This window comes from Apteryx mantelli, chromosome 4 (assembly GCF_036417845.1).
Source record: "Apteryx mantelli isolate bAptMan1 chromosome 4, bAptMan1.hap1, whole genome shotgun sequence".
NCBI classification, from domain to species: Eukaryota; Metazoa; Chordata; class Aves; order Apterygiformes; family Apterygidae; genus Apteryx; species Apteryx mantelli.
The window spans coordinates 33,495,432-33,515,355 of record NC_089981.1 but is presented as its reverse complement, the minus strand read 5'-3'; the positions used below and the strand labels follow the sequence as shown (position 1 = coordinate 33,515,355).

Below are 19,924 nucleotides of genomic sequence, written 5' to 3'. Positions count from 1 at the left end.
TGACTTAGCTATATTATGATAAAAGACAGTCACATTAAATGTTAAAATAGCATGCCTATAACAGCATTCTTATTTTAATAAATTGTACTTTGTAGACGGACCTTATATTCACATTCTGATCACCACCTCCTCAATAACTTAAACAAAAAAAAATCGCTCTTCCAAAATAAATATGTTTAACTTTAAAAGTTAAGGAGTATATGCAACATGGCTGTATTTTATTTTACATTTTATCCATGTGATCTGAAAATAACCACGTGAAAACTTTAAAAATTAGATAAGATTTAGAACTAAGTCTCTCAACTGCAATATTAGATCTAAACAGTTAAATATCCCATCACAGTATGGAGATAGTCATCTGTTCAAGCATATGGAATCTTTTGGCTACTGGACTAAGTAGTTAATATAATGCCCAGTGTCCAGACATGGACACAACTGTTATGGAAGCAGACGGGAAGAGGCTCATGTATTGAGCCCATTTGGACACTGCTAAGTAAAAATTAGAAGAGTGGCTTTAAATAGTGCAGGACAATGTAGTTGCCTGTTTTAAGCAAGTAATTCTGTTAGCAAGTGGAGGGTTCGATTGTTTTTCTGAAGCAAAACTAGGTTTTTTTGCAAGTTCTTGAAAAAAATTACCCTACGAATGTTGCAATAATACAGGGTTTATCTGTTGTATTTCAGAACAAAGAACAACAATTTTTTCAAAACTATTTTATATTTAAATCATTGCATATATATATTTTCCATCTTAAATGATCTCCAAATAACAGAATATTGAATTGTTTTCTTAGAAACATTTTTATATGAACTTTTGATGACGTTTAAAAACTTGAAATTTCAGAATCTAGTTTTAAATCTTTGTGTTTAGACCAGCTCTATTAATTACAATATAATCATAATAAAAAGGAATACTGCATCTTTAATGATGTTTTTGTGCCTGTGTAGTTAAGCTTTAATGCTAGGGGGGGAAAAAAAGATTAAATTAGCCTTGTAACCTTTCTCTTCCAGACTGATGATGGAAAATAAAAGCTCTTAGCCACAGAATGTAACACTTAGAATTAATATTTAATTAGACCAGCAAATTGTACACCGTGGCTGAAAGCTTCCAAAGAGTTGTTAGTGCCACAATTGACCTACAAGTTTAATAATAACTCACTTCTAGGAGCAAGTGCCAGTTCAGCATAGTGGAGCCACTGTAAGAAAGTCCTGTGAGATTAAAATCAGCAAACCAAATGGCAGGCGAGGATTCCTGGGCTGGAGCCTTCTGGAGAGCTGGGAGCTGGAGGAGCTCTGCAGCCAGCACTCAGATGAGAACAGTGGGCAAAAAAGCTGATCCCTCCTGTTCTGGGAGCTGCTGGTTGTAGGCCAAAATCCTAGAACAGATTTTTTCTAAATGTTCTTACGGCAGCTATTAATTTATATCACAAATCAAGTCGTGAGTGACTTCTCCTCATATTTTAATTTCATTTCAGTACAAACATTATCTCTGAATTCCCTGGTCATGAATTGTGCTGGGTGCAAGAACGGTGCTTTTCTGGTATGACGTGCAATTGTGCATGTCTGTGTTTTTGCAGAATGTTTCCTTTTATGTTTTCTTACTGCTGCATAAAATGATTCTTCTTGTAGTATCATATGGTGAACAGTTTATCATAATATTATGAAATATGTAAATTAAATATGAAATGCATATACATTTTAAAATACAATGTTTTCTAAGGGTAAATAGATTAATTTTGCCTCTCATTTTGTGAATGATTAAAACACAAAACGAGCAACTCTGCCATTAGATAACTGCCTGAGCCTTAATTCTGTGACAAATTATTCTAGTGAAATAGGGCACCATAAGTTCAAAAATGTGCAAACACACAGCAACAGACTGAGGAAGGAACGTTCTGCATTATTTATTGGCTAGTTCCTAAATAATTAAAGAAATGCCTACTCATTAGTTAAAAATTAAAGCAGGCGAGGGCCTTGCCAGCAGAGGGAGCAGTCATGTCCTTTGTTCGGTTCCGTCATTTCCAGCCTACCCATCACTTCCACCCTACCTCTTCTTTTTGCCCAGCCAGTTTCCCATCTGGACCTAGCTTTGCCAGCCTGCTCCTGATGACAGCCTATAATTTTATACTGAATAAGGGATTAGTTTTTAAATGATTTTATATTTCAGAATCTTGCCACTTGATTACAAACATCAATTAGATGTTCCTTTTGGTATTTGTGTTCTGCTAAGTGAAATAATAGTGGAGGATCCTTTTGGTCACTTGTGAATAAAATATGATTCATTGTTTAAAGAATTTAAGTTGCAGGAATATTTAGCCTTTCTGCAGTTTGGTAAGCAAACTGCAATGAATTTTTTCAGACAAAATGACAACAAAAGACACTTTCTTATGTCTCCTTCTAAGCCTTTTTTATACTGAATAATTCCCATTAACCTATTTTATAGTGAATAACTCCTGATGGAGTCTTAAGATTTTAGTTAATCCAGTTAGTCTCAAATACATTATTTTTAGCATTTTTGTTATGGCTTTCAAATAAGATTTCAAAATGTGGCTCTCATTTTTCAGTCTATTTAGAATTTTGCATCTATATTTTATATTACACTATGATCAACTTGAAGCACTGAATATGTTTTACAGGTTTAATTTTCTAAACAAATTGTTCAAATGTTCATTTCATTTTTCAGACATTAAGGAAAAATAATAACATACAGTTTTCTACAGAGGTGCTTTTATAACAAACAATCAGACAGCTTCATTACTAAGGACCATATCCCATACAGGGGAGCTTCTGGACTCATCTCAGCCCAACTTATATGCTCATTTCTTCCCAGAGCCTCATCCTTCACTGGAGAAGAAAGGCATAGGGCTGGATCAGGCTTATCTCCTTTAAGCACTGCAGCAGGACTCCTGGCGAGACTCCCGCTCCTCAGAGCCATCCCCAGTCACGGGCAGCCTGCTCCGTCAGGTAGCGAGCAGTAAGGAAATTGCAGGCAGCAGGGGAAAGCACTGAGCAGGGGTTCAACTCAAAAAGCGTCACCTCTTAGTATCCTGTTCACCTGTCACCTCTTTCGGAAAGATAACTAGATTTTCAGCACCTCGTCTTCCAGGCTTTCACTCCAATGTCATCTTCACCACACCACCAAATATTTACTCAGTACCCTAAAACCATAGCCGCAGCCTCCTAAACTCAGCCTCAAATAGATAGTGATAGACAGGGATTCAAAGAAAAACTTTCTTCTGTTCCCAGCTCACTGTTGACTCGTTTCTGACTCTGGAAAACTCATGTGACATCTTTGTGCTTGTTACATTACTTGTAAATGTGGAATGCTGTGCTTGCCTGTTTTTTGTAAAGCTCTTTGAGATCAACAGATGGAAAGTTTTATTTAAACTATGTAATTTTAGTTCACTTTCATTTCAGTAGGTCTCAGCAGCAACTGTTATTGACTTGTTTTACCTATATTGTTTGTAGTATCATATGGTGAACAGAAACAGAACAGAAACAAACATACATCACTTATTCACTGTTGGCCCTTGATGTCACCGTAAAGAAGATCATCTTAGGTCTTCCCTCAATGTAATAACAGAAATATTTTGTATCTTGTAGAGTACCAAGGTTTGCTGACATTATATTCTTTTTTAGCTTGAGTAGTAGACGAGTTCAGGCCACTCATATTCGGTGAAGATACAAAGGTATTTTTTGTTAGTGTGTAGTATTTAATTTTGATTTCCTGGGTGATTTTTTTTCCTTAAAATTTATCCAGAAATTTTTAATTAGATACTGTGTTCTCCACCTTCATCTGAAAAATTTGGTAATAATCATTGCTGAATTCCCATGGCAGTCGCAGCGTTTCAGGTGTAAGAGAAGGTAGCCATGGCTCAAATGTTTTGAGGCTTTAAGATACAAAAACATTCTTTCTACCTAGTTTCTCATTTGAAGGACTCTGAGTTTATACAGACTATCAGTGCAAACATTATTAAAAGAAACTTTAACAGAACAACCAAGATCTGGAATTAATGCATCATGTAACATATTGGCCAACAGATGCTTTGTCACTCCCTTCCCAATATTGTGAGTATGTTGCATCTAACTGACCTGTTCGTGTCTTTGCTACATGTCCTTTCTTTGCTTCTGTAACTTATAAAAAATTATTCAAAGATACTATTCATTGCTTGAATTAGCTAATATAGCAATATAAAGTAGTGTACACATAAACAAATCAACCAAAAGCTATACTGCGATTCCATCCGTGTGAACAGACATTTATACTTCCTCAAGTTCTGTTGCAGTCAGTAAGGTTCTTCAGAGGTTAAAAAAAGATGCATACGCTGTCAGAATCTTTAAATGTGGATTTCTTACTATTGAAGGCATTCAAGTTTGTAGAAAATCCTTGAAATATATTCCTAGGCTATCTGTCTTCCAGCAAAGACATCACACTTTTGTATTCAGCTTTCCTGTGATATTGATACAGATTTCTACATACCCTAGTCTCTTAATCCGACTGCTGTTGCACATCTTATATTCTAGTGATCTTAGTATTCTGAGCCTAAATTCATTTTATAGCCAAAATTCAAAGTGCAGTTAGTAGATTTGGTGTCTGCAAGCACTAAAAAAGTGCTAATCAACTTAAATTTAGAATAAGTGTATAATTTTAGTCTACACAGTCTTTGTTAACTACCAGTATAATATGTCTAGGCAGAGCATTTGTTATATTTTCAGGATTTGTGACTAGCGAAAAAACTTACAAACTGTATCTCTCTATAAAATTAGTGCAAAGGCCTAATACTTAAAAAATTATTAGGAAGCACCTTGATGTTGGCTGGACAGATGGCACACTTTTATTTACCAAAATAAAATGTAAGGGTAATTCTGTGATTTTATTAGTAGTAGTAACTAACAAATGGTGATAGATACTTAAGCTATGTTTCTTAAATATTAATAATTTATCTTTTCAATTTAAAATACTTTGGGGATTAAGTAGTAATAGCAAGTGCTAAATATTTGTATATTGTGAAGACATTACCACATTGTTGTATGGCGATTTCTCAGAAAATATCAAGAGTTATTTCATCTGTTGAATACCCAGCCAGTGTTTCATTATAGTCCGGTGTGGTTACATATATTATAGTAACACAGCTTACTTCAGCTTTACAACAGAGTGTAATAGAGACAAAAATAGCCACAACTAACTTTTGAGCTTGTTTTGAAAACTCACAAACCAAAATGTGCTTTAAATTCAAAACATTCTTCTTTGTTTGCATAAACTTGCTTGGTTGCTATTTATTATCGAGACCTTCTGTTCTTTCAAATGAAGTGTGGAGATTACTGGACTCACCTGTTGGTAACAACAGAAATCAATCTCTACAATTACAAGTTTACCTAGACTGGAACTTGCACTTTGTTCATCTAAAAACTTTTGGGGGAGTATTTGTCATTTAAGAATGATGGTTCTGTTTGCTAAAACTTGTCAGTTTAACATTTCTGGTAAACCATAATATAGATGTTTTGATAACTGAGTTCATCTTTAAATTTTGTGTTGTATGTAATACAATACAGTAACTCACATTTAAACTGCCTAGTACTAATTTTCTCTGTAAATTTTTTTTAGGTAATGAAGCTATTTTAGGTTTCACTTTCCTTAGGTCTATGATTTTGATTCACTGTATTAACTTTTAATTGCATGTTTTGAAAGAAAATCAGTGGTGGGGTTACTTTACCAAAATATAAAGGTGCAAAAGTTGAATATAACCCTTTCTACCAAAATAATATGCCTAATGTTTGTTTGAAAAGAGACTTAGTCATATAATTCCTAATTTTCTACTCAGTGTATAAAACAATATTACGATTGTGTTAAGGTATTAGTCAGAATACAAATGTAAATATATGAAATCTGTGACTCAAAAGCTTAATGTGTTTATACAGATGCTAGTTGGATTTTACTGTAGCACTGTAATGTGAGTCTTCTATTTTCCTTTTAAATTTTAAGACTGTTTAAGTACTGTATAGAAAAGTTGTTTTAAGGAACTTTTTGTTTACTTACTTCATCACAAAGACTGAAAATTTGAACATTTTTATTACATAAAACTTTGTGAGGTTTTTAATTTCTTTAGAAACTCAGAATATAAAAATGGGAGGACACATTTCTGGGTTTTGCAGAATTTTTGACAGATTAGAGGAGAACAAGTAACTAGAGTGGAGAAGAAGAAAGAAAGATTTTTTTTTTTAATATGTCATCCAGATGAACCAAGACCGATATGATTAATAGTAGTAATGATAAAATTGTGGTACATTAAAGTCAATCCAGTAAAAATAAATAGTATTAATTGCAGTATGTGAATCTGATCATACATGGCTATACACATATTTGTGTTAGTAGAATACCATGCTTTATAGTCAGACACAGAAGATGATAAGTTTTGAACTGCTTTATTTATGGATAAATATTTTTAAACATACACAAGTAATTACTCATAGCTATGTAGATTCTGTGAATAAATTAGTAGAACAAAGCAATTTTTTCCATAAACACCCTTCCCCAGAAGCTGGTATTTAAAAACATCTATATAGTTTCCATTTACATATCAAACTAGCTAAATGGATTTTCTTAAGACATCTTTTTGAAAGCACAATTTGGTTGAGCCCAAATATTACAAATCTGAGCTTAAAAAAAAATTTCTGTCTAAAATAGTGTACACAAAGTAAGGTATAGAATGGATGCCCAGCCCAGCCTGCACAACAGGGTTGCTACCATGTTGTTAGAATAATTACATTTTGGCTGAACTAACTAATTTAGAAGAACTGCAGTACATCTAGCAAGACTGAAAACTTTCCAGGATTGGGTTGTTTTTTGTTTTTTTTTTAATGTAATTTAAAACAATACCTCTTCTAGCTGCCAACAAACTCTTTCCCTGAATCTCCCCATTCCTGGCTTCCCTCCTAACCATGTCCTGGCTCATCTCCAGAGCTGCCAAGTTTATGCCAGAAGCAGGAGGTAGATTTGTATGGGGCTGGAGGAAGATCTGGAGCTCTGTTAAATTTTCGAGCCCAGATGGGGCAACATGATTTGTGTGTTTATGTCAGGATGCCATACATCACAACTATCTGTGTGCTGACGTCAGCATCGATTGCACATTAATGTGCTGAACATTGCAAACTAGAAAATACATGATAGGTATAGATCTGCGACAACAATGCCACGTAAGCAAACATCTATCTGTTGTGGCAATTCATTGTGCAAAATATTTCCCAAGATACGCTGCATAAAGCCAGGAGAATATTTTGACATACTGTAAAAACAAAAACAAATCAGTATAGACAAACAGACTACACTTTAAGAAAGCAAACCGATTCAGAAAACAGCTGAAACAAATGTATTGAACTATGTATCATTAGGCAAATATTGAATTGCAGTCTCAGCAGAGCTGCACTTAATTGCATTCTTCAATTTTTACAGAATTAAGACTAAATAGAAAAGATGCTGTTCTTATGATTTACAGGACTTGTAGTGATGAGAATTTCATGTTGATGATTGAGCATTTTCTGTCCTCAGTTTTTGTAGCCCATTGTTTATCAATACTAGCAAGCCAAAAACATTAATAGACAGCAAACTTTTTTTCAAATGGTGCAATATTTTTTCTATGCTAAGAGTTTAGGTTAGCTTCCAGAAATCATCAGTATCTATCTGTGTAACAGTTTTGTGTTGCTTGCTTAGAAGTAACATCTAGCAACCTGCTGAAGAACTGGCAAAATAAGGTAATTTCCAATCTATGTGACTGCCCTTGTAGGATAGTGTGACCAAGACGCTCCATTAAAATATAGTATACTGTCTCTCTTTTCTTTGAGGAGGAAATAATTTGCAAGTCTGCTTTAATATTTCAGTGGTGGATGTAATTAGGGCACACAATAACAAAGACTGGTGTCTGATGTGTAGGCAGGATTTTGTTATTCCTCAGAAAGGAAATTCTGTAGCATAACTTCTATTTTATCATAAGCCATGAAGTTGGCTTTGTAGGTGAAATTTAAGTTCTCTGATTCCATGGGGATACACCATTTTGGCCTCGGCACAAACAGTGGCTTTGAAGAGATCAGTTCACAGGATTTAATGCCATCTGGCCCATAAGGTGGGGAAGGGAGGGGGTATAAGGGTACCAGGGAATGGGTTTAGACCTCCTAACCTGAGCACATTGGTGTGTGCAGGACAGGCCACAGGTTACTTTATGTAATGGTCTAAAAATAGAGTTCAGATTCTTCTCTGATAGGAGTAGGAAATGTCCACCTTTCACGTCTGGCTTTGTAGACTTCTTGGTGGCTAGGAAATAGGCTAAGTTGTTCAAATGTGGAAATGCGAAAGCAGCTGGTGTATTGTTCACTATTTTAATAAACCCATGTGCCAGTGTAATGCATAGACTTTACTAACATATCTAGGGTTGGTCCCTTTCTCTCTGGCCCTAATTATTATATAAATTATTATTTACAAAGTAGTTTACCAATATTCTTTATGAATATTTAAATTGACCTTTCATACAAAGTGTCAGTCACAGTTTATAGAGGTGCAGAATATACAAAAGGCTTTAAATTTGATAAAAAATACAAAATTATAACTTAGAGCTACAGAACTAATTCTTCTTACTTGGAAGGGGTATTTTGAGGTGATTGGTCTTGGTACCCCTGGAAGTATTATAGGTATAGAATCTACAGCCATCAGGAACGAGAGTATACAAGCTGTACAGGCAGCTTTAAGACAAGTACTTCCTATCTTAAAGAAGTGTTTTGCTTTTTAGTCCATTTTGTCTCATTTTTTTGCTCATTACATAGTGACATCATCAAAGTAATTATTAAGAACATTTTATGCTTAGTTACCTATGAAGATCTCTGTTGTGATCTTTTAATATTGCTTTCTGCTATATAAAATTAAGTAAAAAGAACTGTGCAGCTGATGTAAGGCACATGACAATGCATTGTTGAATAGGAGATGAGACCACTTATAAATCACAAATATATTGAGAAATGGTAATTTGACTTGAAGCTTCAGATTCATGTGTTATGTAATGAGGAACTTTAAGAAAGAAAAATACTGGAGAAAATACTTTGCTTTTACTTTTTAATCTGTTCTCTTCTAGTGATGATCAAAACGAGTAATCATATATGTTGTGCTTGCTCAAAATATTAGATGTGATGTACCTAAGTGTATTAAAGAACAAGGTTTTCAGAACACACACAAAAGCTGGGCATCTGACTCATGGTAGAAGTCAGTGAGAGGTGCTTAACTACCACATGAGCTTCTCACTATCTCCAATGTGAGCAAATGTGTATGTTAGAAAGTTTTAGGAAAAAGAGAAAATTAATTCTGAGTTGGCTCTTTTATGGTTTCTTAATGTCGAGTGTATGTTTTCTTTCAGAAGCACATTTCAGGTCTTTGTTTGTTTGTTTGTTTGTTTGTTTGTTTTTAGAAAAAAACCTCTGAGATAGTTTCTAGGTATTGATGACCTATATTTTCTTCAGTTTGTCATTGAGAAGACCACGGCTTACTCCATGAACATTAATTATCTTTTTCATCACATAGGATGTGTATTTTGCTTCCATGTCTTACAGAATAAAGCAATTATGGAACGTGTAACAAACTTGTCAGATGTGGTAGTTGGTCTTGAATCATTTATTGGCTCTGAGAGAGAAACCAATCCATTATACAAGGATTACCACGGTAAGTTCCATCTTTAGCAATGCAAAAAGTCTGCACTGAGTGTTTCTAGGGCACTTAGCAGGTTAGCCTCCAATTAGAGTATCTGCTATAAAGTGGCAATTGATTTTATTTTCGAATATACCTCTTAAATGTTTCTCCTTGCTAACCAGTCTTGAGTTAGGAAAATTTTCACTAAAGTGCATTAGGGCTGCAAAGGAAACATGGCAACTCCTTGCATGTTGTCAAGCCGTATTACTGAGGCATGGCTCAATCAGATGTACATCTCAACAGGCAGGCTTTGGGGAATTCACATGCAGAGGAGGCTTGGCAATCATCTGACCAGTGAGCTGAACTTGTCATGAAATCAATACTTTTGATCTGCCAAGTTTTAAATAGAGAACATGGAAAAACATATATTATATTAAGGTGAATAAACTGCTAAATGATGTGATATGTAAACTTTATCTAAAAATAATGTACTGTTCTTCTGCTTTATGTTATAGCAGTTATGCATTTGGAGTAATGAATGCGGATATGTGTGGCATTTAAAATATGAAACTAATTTTGGTATAAAGGCATATAATTTTTCTCAACCTTTTGAGTGATTTATCTTCAAAACCTGTAAGGGTGTTTAATCTTGTAGTTCGTATCCCAAAGATTTTGTAAGCTGTTGCAGCAGAACTATTTAAATTTTAAAAGATTAGATTAGAAGTTATGCATAGCCCAAGCAGTGAATAACAAACAGTTTTAGCTAATCCAGAGCGGTGCTCTGAGTGTGCATAAATTACAGCTATTATTATTGTGATACTACTGTAGTTCCATGGAAACCTCTAGTTGAAAGTAAACTGCTTATCCGAAACCTGCTGTAAACATGTGAGAATGTGGCAGTGTTTTCCATAGCAGAGTATGTAGAAAAAGAAGCAAAGATGGTGCTGAGACACCACTGTGTATATGCAGGCTGTAATTTAATAAATCAGAGAAAAATCTTTTTGGCTAAAAAGTAAAGTATATTTGATTATCTGAAAAAGGCAGATTAAAAAGAAACTGTAAACAAAATCTAGAATAATTTGCCTAATTATTTTTCCAATTGTATAAGTGAGATGTGGTATTTGTTTATGCTAACGTAATTCTGTCATTTTGATACGCCTTTTCATAGCACTGAAGGGATCTTTTAGGACAATATATGTATTTTAGCAGATATTTCCTGTTTTCCTGTAAAATTGTATGCTCCATCATTTTGGTACTACTTAATAAAAATTATATGGCAATAAATAGCTTTTGAGGTATTTTAGGCAAGCTTTGTTTAACATTCTAAAAATAGGTAAGTATTTTTAATGGTTTTAACAGTGTGAATTCTTTTCACTTACAAATATATTTTTAAGATTATTTACTGCAGATGATGGAAGATTTGGCCATTAGTGAGGAAAAGTTTGATTTAATTATTGCATTCTTCAATGAATCGTGCATTAGTAATTTTATTAAGCTGCCTGCAAATTTAGATGGTTGAACAGTCAATAAAATAACAAAAGAGAGAACAGTATAGACAATCTTTAAATAAAATTTATAGAATAATATTTTAGCATACCTGTATTATAACTGCTGTTCCTGCATATCATGGTTACATTTTGAGCTCAAAAACCACGGAGTAGAAGGTTTCAGCATGTAAAAATATTTTTCTGGTAATTTTGATTTTTATAATTAGTATTTGTATAAATTGTACTTTTAAAAGTATTTCAATTTTAAGAAATTTTCTTCTCTTATTCTCCCTTTAATAAAGAAATAACCCCCTGAACAATACTTTGCCTTATTTTCAATAAGGATTTTATTGTTTGGGTGTTTTTTCACAGCTGCCATTTTCAAGTAAGACATCTTTTCTAAACGTTCGGTATTTCCATTTAGACACTGCCTTTATGAGTAGCAAATATAGGCCAGGAATTGAGAAGCCCTGTAGAATTTTCCTGGTTTTCAGCTGTAGAAATTCACCCTTAGGTTGTTCAGCAACTGTATTAGGCTGCATAAAAACCATCCAGCATCCTTGTCAGAAAAAATCAGCTTGAGTTTCAACTGACAGAATGCAGAGCTTGCAGTGTGTGTAGTACTGTTATAAAAATCTGAACAGCTATATAAAGCTCTTGCATACAGCAAATGTATTTCCTTTTGGAAGATATAGGGATAAAATTTATCAAAAAGTGTCATCTAAATTTGTATTTTCCACTGACTTTTTTTAAAGTCATTTTCAAGGCAGGAAACGAAGTTCTTCTCATTAGAGCTTCAGTGGTTATCAGTAACCCATAAGCCTTGTTTTGCTGGCTGCTTACTGGTGCATTTAATAAAATAAAGATCACTCAGTGGTGCCGTGGGCAGCATGCAAGGTGATAGCCATATTTGCTTACTGTAAATACAAGAGAAAATCACACACAAACTGGCTGTAGTTTTGACAAGTATTAAGATCCCTCTTTACATCTCAACTTCTGTACCAAAGTGCAATTAGTTTTCCTCGCACAAGGATTTCTGTTTATCTTATTCTGCTTGATTACTTGAGTATAATCGCACCGTTTGCTTCATTGCTCCTAGTAGTAAGCTCCAGTTTAAAAAGGGGAGGATGAGTGTGTGTAAATATACAGAATTCTGCTGTAAGAATCTTTAATTTATGCATCTGGATGACAGTGTTTTCTTAATTTTTTTCTTCCTTTACTTTTTCTTTTCACAAGGTTTGATTCACGTACACCAGATTCCTTGGCTTAATAGCTTAATCTGTGATGTGTCAGACACGAAGGACCTTGCTTTTAAATTAAAAAGGAAGCTGTTCACCATTGAGGTAAGAGAAACAGTTTTGTTTCACTATTTAGAACCCAAAAGGTGGAGCTAATCCCACCTCTTATGTCTGGTTTTGTGAAATACATAAAATATGCATCAGCTGTTGTAAATTCATTTCATTAAGTTTCTGCTGTTCAGAATGGTTTTATAAAATATTTTAATATGCCTTCTAATTAAAAATGTCTCATTTGCTGCACTAAATCGGTCTTTTATAAATAGTTTATTTTGTTTTAAAATGTACATAGAAAGTAGGCCACAACCTTCAATAACAAAGCGTGACATGTTTCTAAGGATGTCAGGAGCATATTTAATTAAATGTTAATGACTTGCTCTTACTTGTGTTAGTGGGTGGGAAAGTAGCTACATGTTATTACCCTAGTAGAGGAATTTTAATGTATAATGCTGCCTAAAATTGTGTATGGTATGAGGGATAAGTGTCCTTATCAGTATTCAGAAACCATTTTCTTTGCATTACTGAAATCACCTTTCGCTCTTTTATGTCATTTTAAACACAGTATCATTTACACTAATGTCCTTAAGTAAATTTCCTACTAAATTTAAACTTTTTTCTGTGACCTTTATGCAGACAGTCTTGATAGAAGGTGGTAATACAAAAGATGTATTTCGTTTTAATCTTGCTAAAGAACAAATGAACATAGAACTATTAAGCAATTAGAGCTGATGTATTTATTAACCAAGTAATGCTTGGAGATGGGAGATGGCTTTTTGGGAAGTGTGATAGTCATCGGTACAGTCTGTGTAATTTTTTTTTAAACAAAGACATAAAACAGCTAAGCATCCCTGACAAACCATTTTGTTTAATCTCTTTTTGAATGAAAAGCTCTTAAGCAGGCCACTTGTCTTAACTGCTTGAAACCATAAAAAGAGAGAATTGCCACCAATAAATTAGCATATTTTTTACTCAATCACTAAACGATGGTCAATGTGGCTTGGCACTGCTTTGGTGTTTGGGACTTCACCCTTAAGTGACCACTTTGGCCCTTTTTTGACCCTCTGCCCCTTTTAGTTGGCCACTTGAGAAGGTAACTTCAGGGTTCCCTCTCTCTCCCACCCCCCCTCCACCCCCCTTTCACAATTGCAAGTAGCCCTAACCTATAAATCATTGAAAGGGCCCTATCAAGTGACAAATTAAGGTGCCCTCCTCCTAATTAATGGTCATCAATGTCCTTAATTATCTAATCCTATTGAGAGTAGTTAATAGTTAATCATGCAGCCAGTTCTTCAAGCAGGTCATCTCTGCATGAGTGCTAGAAGTTTCTCAACTAGAGATATCCTCTTCAAAAGCCACTTAAAGGCAAATGCATGAAGGAGGGTTTTTTTTTCCTAAGATACTCATTTATATTGTTTTTGATTTTCCAGAGAATGGAACTAATGAAACCAGGCTTTGTGAGGTGTTAAACTATTTAACAACTGTATTGTTTTTGAGCAGTACCTTAGAAAGAAAAACCTTAATTGTTCATGGTTGATTTTAAAATACAAATGTTTTCAGAAATACAGAGAAGCATGCACCATACTTTCACAGCAAAGTGAATTCTCATTTGTTATAGCTAAGAATTAGAATATTTAGACTTTTTTTCCTCATTACGAATCCTGACACAGAATATGATTTTTCTGTCAGCAGTATTTGAGGTTCTGATCTGTCATGTAATTTAAAAGAAAAAAACAAAACTAAACAGGAGGCTCTGTATAAAGAATTCATTAGCCATGGGACAGAAGTGTTTGCAACAGGGATGCTCTGGAACTCATGAAACAACCTGCTGCTCTGGAGATGCATAGATGACCCACTTGAATAATTTCTTGCTTCATTGTTCACTTGGGGCCACTTTTAAATAACTTCTGTTTCTGTTAGAGATATGCTTTCTAGAAGCTGAACTGACGCAAACCAGTTCTTTTAAACACATTAGATCACTGTCCTACTGTGATTTCCCTGTACACATTTCACTGATATATAGTCCATACTTTTACTTCCTTCTGTTAGGAGAGGCAGACTACAGCTAGTCTGACTAGAGCAATCAGGTCCTTAAGAAAATGGGAGGAAGAGAAAATTGAATTAAGAAGGGATGTGAATATCATCTCTTAAAATTGGGTTCTGCAGTTGGGATATGAGGAGTCAGCAGTCAGTTTCAGTTCTGGTGGTAAAAACATAAAACAGCACAACAGTGCACATTACAAGCAAGACTATGGTTTATACAAAGTGCATCTATATTTAGGACTTCTTCAGAATGTAGCTTAAATGTGAAATGAAAATATATTTGAGTACATTACAGTTTTGGAAAGTATCAGCTTAGTTGTACAGGATTTGGGGTAAGAATGTTGACCTCTACTTGAAATGTCAATTTAAAATCAAATTACTTAAGAAAAGTTAGAAATCCACAACCTGTGACTTACGGCAAAATTTCTCCAGAAAGGGTTTTCACCACTAGACCGTTCTTTCTTATGTTACAGTTTATAGTGTGGGCACTGGAGTCCACATGGATTTTCTCATCTCTGGATTGCTCACCAACTAAATAATTCTTTGTAGTTTGGCCCTTATCAGTAAGAAATCTTAACATCAAGCCTGTTTTATTAGTTTTCGTTTTTGTGGGAGGCACTCTACCTGCAGAATTGTTTAGCTGTTTGAATTTTTCTTGTATCTTCTTTGTCAAAGTAAGTTTGATTGAAATGTATTTTAAAGAGATTTTTTATCTTAAGGATATATGTGCTTTTTAATGAATATTTATGAGTGCTCATTTTCCATTTTTAAAATAAGAGGTAGAACTTTTTTCTTTTTAATATTTATGGTAAAAGCTGCGGTAGCTATACAAAGAATTCCCAGATCTTCACTTGTTAGTTAATAGTAATATATTATATGTAATATTGTCAGGGTAGACCTATCTTATGTGCATACCACTTTAAAGGACACAATTTTGAAGTTAGTCTGTCTAATCCTATTTCTTCCCACTTTGGAATCTTAATTAGAAGGAGATAAAAACCATCATTTGACTAAATTATTGTCTTGAATCTGTAGCAAAAGGTATAATCCGCAATTGGGCCAATTAGCGTACCCCATAGTTAGCTATGCTGAGGCAGGAAACTTGATTAGATCTGACACCAGCCTAGTTCCCACTGTTGTTTTGCCAGGTATGATGGTCAGACTTCAAAGGGCTTGAGGCATCAGCAGGGCAAGGTTTGGAGGCCAGCTTAGGTCCGGTCGTTAATCTCTCTGCTAAAACCACAGCAGCCCTCGCACAAAACAAGCTTACACGACACAATCATGCGGTATTAAAGTTTGGGTTGAGTCATGCCAATTTGCCTTTGATTTTCTGATGATTGACTAAAAGATGGCTACATGACTAGACACATACTGAAAGTTTACTGATTAGGTAAGTTCCCCAAATATTTGAAATATTTTTTGATTTCTCAGTTAAATGATATGACAACCCACTCATCTTAACAAAACTTTTCAGCTCAATTGTATTTAAGGTACTTTCTGCTTGGTTTGCACCTCTGCGTGCTTTTATTAGCATTTGATAAATTTCGTAGTAACATTATCTTCATAGGTTTTTTTGATAGAACTTTTCATTCTTCCAAAGCCTCCTGTATCAAAACTAAAGGAAACTGTGTCTAAATCAGCTTTTTTTCAATTGTATAAGTTTCTAAGGAAACATTATTTTTCTTTATTGTTCAGGTACACTTACAATTTCTCACATAGAAGGAATTTCCTCTTAATTATTTTCCACCTAAACTTTGGGTAAAGTGCTGCTCCATGGCTGTGATTACATAAGTGTTCCTTTCTTTTGCATTCTGATTTGTGGAAATATTGCAGTAACAGTGACATGTTTCCATTCTGAGAAAAGCCTAAGGCTGCTTTAGTATTATTCCAAATGATTGAAATTGCCATCTTGCTGACTTTCCCTTGGGCAGCTTAAGGCCTGTTTACTTTTGTATTTGTTTCACATGTTCCCTCTGAGTTTGGCTGGCAGGACATCGTTACCTGGTTTGACAAGACAGCTGGATAGGATTCATATTTGATTAACTCCCTTTGTTACTGGCTGGTCAACATAAATCTCTAGAGTTGTGTATTTACAGTTAAAACTTTTAATACATTCAGATAAATATTTGCAAGTATGAAATTGGGGGAGGGGGGACTTTTTAAAATTGCTCAGTTTTGTTTTACTGCTAATTTTTGTAAGCCTTCCAGTAATAACCAATTTTTAGTAGTAAAGAGAATAACCATTTTCTTACAATTTGCATAATACAGCTTGTCTAAGAATACATACGGCTGTTGTGAAAATTTTATTTTTCTTTATTTTGATGAATGTACATATAAGAGCCAGCTAATATGGTTTTCTTTTAATGGCTATGTGACACCTGTATGAAACAGAAGAAAAAATTTTTAGAACTAACCAGCAAAAGATAGCTCAGTTTGAAGTCAAGTATCATATACTATGTAGAGAATTGCCACACAACAAAAAGAAGTTTCAAAAACTTAATGTATGACTTCAGAAGATTCTTTTCTGAGAGGTGTTTCTCAAGGGGAAGAGAAGAAATCAGAATTAGAAGATTCTGTGGCAGTGAAGTTGCTAGTTTCTCAGTGGCAGGCAGGTACAGTAATGGTATTATGGAGCACTCTGTCTGCAGTGCTTTTTTCCCTAATGTAGTAATTGTTGCCAGCAAAAGATCTCTGGAAGGAAATGTAGTCACAGAAAAAAGTATTTGAGTCTATATATAACTAAAGATAAATTTATGATTCCAAAGGCATTAAAATAACGGCCTTTCTTTGTCTATCAATAAAGGCACTATTAGAAAATAGCTGATTCGCAAAACAAGCAAGATTTAATTGTAACTCCAGATAGTGACATGTATGTTACGTGTCCAGCAGTGGCACTTGGAAAAAAAAACACAACTCTTTCCTTTTTAGATGGTGAATTTAGCAAGTAAACACGAGAGTTTACTTGCTATTTGAAATCTCCATGTTTCTACATCTTTTTTCATTCTGTCCTTTTCATTTCTTATTTTATACAGACTATGTGCTGTGTCAAACTTTTTTGCAAAGGAGGAATAAGTGCAATTAGCCACTGCTACACTTTACTTACCAAAACAGGTTTGTAAGACCTGGTCAAAACTGATGGCTTCAGTGCTCTACTGTAGTACTAAGCCAGCACAAGTCTGCTCTGAAGTGAATCAGGATATTATCATGTTATTATATGGTGGAATTGTGTTCCCTGAAACATTTTGCAATTATTCATTAAGTGCATCAAGAACAGGTATGGACTACATATTGGTTTAGGATTATTAATGAGATATTTCTTCTGGAGGAACAAATCAGTTCTGTCACCATTACGTACAGGATCAGCATATGTTTAAGATGCACACGTATGCCATACCAACTTCTACATCTATGAGAAAAATTAGAAAGTGTGCACTACACCTTTAATAGCATCGCTTCTTATAGGCTTCTTCCAAGAAAATCTTGCTTGAAGCAGCCTTCATTAGTGACTCATCCTAATTCTGATTATATTTGACTAGCATTTATGAAGTTGTATGATTTTGAATTTAATAAATACATTTGACCTAACGAACTATTTTAGGCAATATTTTAAAGAAAACAGTCCATGAGGTTTCGAGCTGTTAAAAGGTAAAACATTGCTTGTTGGTGATAGTTCTGTAGCAATTGGTCAGTAAAATATGGAAATTAATTCTTTTTCACTGAGGTGAAGTTCGCAGTGTAATACCAGAGCTCATGTGATACACTATATATATATAAATAAAATTAATACTGGAATCTAGTAAAATATGCCTAGGTATATAAAAGCAACTCTCTGTATTTTAAGATCATGCACTGGTGTCATTATGATTCTTGAACGCGTATTAAGGCCTTACAGCCTAAGAATGGGACCTCCTTTTACCAAGGTGGAGGGTAACAATGTTGTGACCAGCTGTCTGTCCAGTGCTTATAACATGGATAAAACTTAACAGGTATTCCTGGCTTAAAGGCGAGATAGAACATCTTTTGAAGTATTACAGAAAGCGTAGTTCTCTAATTTTCTGATGTGATAAAATCTTTTGGGCATCTGGTCCCCACGTATTTGAGAACACAATTAAACTTGCCAGTTTTATGGAAAACTTCCTCCTCCTCAGCTTGCCTTGAATAGCTACTATCCCTCCTTGCAAACCTCTGATACTGGATGTTCCGCTTCAGCTCGGGGACTCCAATTCAGGGAACTCTGGATGTAAAACTAAACTTTCTAACACAGAGAGGTAAAACATTTTAATAAAATTCCAAGGAAATTTATGCCAGTCCAGGCACTATTGCATTGATTTTCCTGTCCATTTTCCCTGTGATATTAATAGAGACATTAGCACTGGCCTACTTATACATATGTCAAAAGACAGTAAATACCATGCTATAACATTTTATTATCTAAAATTAATAATACCTAAAAAAAATTCTCCTGCAAAACTAATTCTGTTGTAATTCCAAGCTCCATTCTGCATTATTTCATCTAGTAGCCAGTTCAGGTTCTCTTTACCTGGTATGGTGTACTTCACTGAATTGTTTTGTCAGATGCTGTCAAGCCAACCTACCATTGTTAAAGAAAATCAAACTAAATCATTCTGGCATGAGCCTTCCAGGGAATAAGGCACAGAATATGAAGGGTTTGATGAAATCAAGGATTTGATTTCAATATTGTAAAAGACTGCCTGTCAAAAACGTATTACATTCTTTCAAACAATTTTGAATAAATAAACGTGTTTTAAATTGTGACAGTACAATTTAGATAAAGTTTTAGGAGATTATTTTTAAATTATAATAACTTGGAGTAAAATAATACTTGAAATGCTCCTTTTTACAAGGGAAAAAAACTTTGAATGCTGTTGATATGTAGAACTGAAATCAGGTAATAAGTTTCATGCAGTATATTCAATTTCAGAACACTTGTATATTGTAAAGCAAAAATGAGAAGAAGTTTTATTTGAAAATTTCACCAATACCTTCTCATTGTTTAATACTAAAGAATGTAAATTAGTTTGTTTAAGATTAATACAGAAAGGTAATATTAACTTTTGAGATTGCATATTAAGCTTTGTAATATCCTGGAATTTATTTTGTAATTTAAATTTGTTTTACTCTTTGTTCCATGTTCTGCAAGTATAACATCAGGGGTTCCATTCAAATTTTCAAAACTTTTCCATTCATGTTATAATATAGTGTCTCTGCAGTTCCTTATCAGTAAACTAAACTCGTATATGTTCTTATTTAAACAAATAATTATGTTGTTTAGAAATATTTATACCATAATTGTATTGTAGCAACGAAAGAACATGTAACAAAGCCATTAATGCAGTTAAAGGTCACTTGTCCAAATTGTAATGGACTGCTCATTCACAGGCTCTGTGTTAAGGGTCAGTGCTACAGCCATGAAATGGATT

The 19,924-nt window shown here is 34.3% G+C and overlaps 1 protein-coding gene across 1 annotated transcript in view; it reads left to right on the top strand.

Moving 5' to 3' along the window:
• ELP4 (elongator acetyltransferase complex subunit 4) overlaps positions 1-19,924 on the top strand; it is a 157,886-nt gene that overhangs the window by 62,666 nt on the left and 75,296 nt on the right. The window contains exons 8-9 of the mRNA XM_067295349.1: positions 9,586-9,694; positions 12,385-12,491. Coding sequence (XP_067151450.1) covers positions 9,586-9,694; positions 12,385-12,491 — 216 coding nt within the window. The remainder of the gene's footprint in view (positions 1-9,585; positions 9,695-12,384; positions 12,492-19,924) is intronic.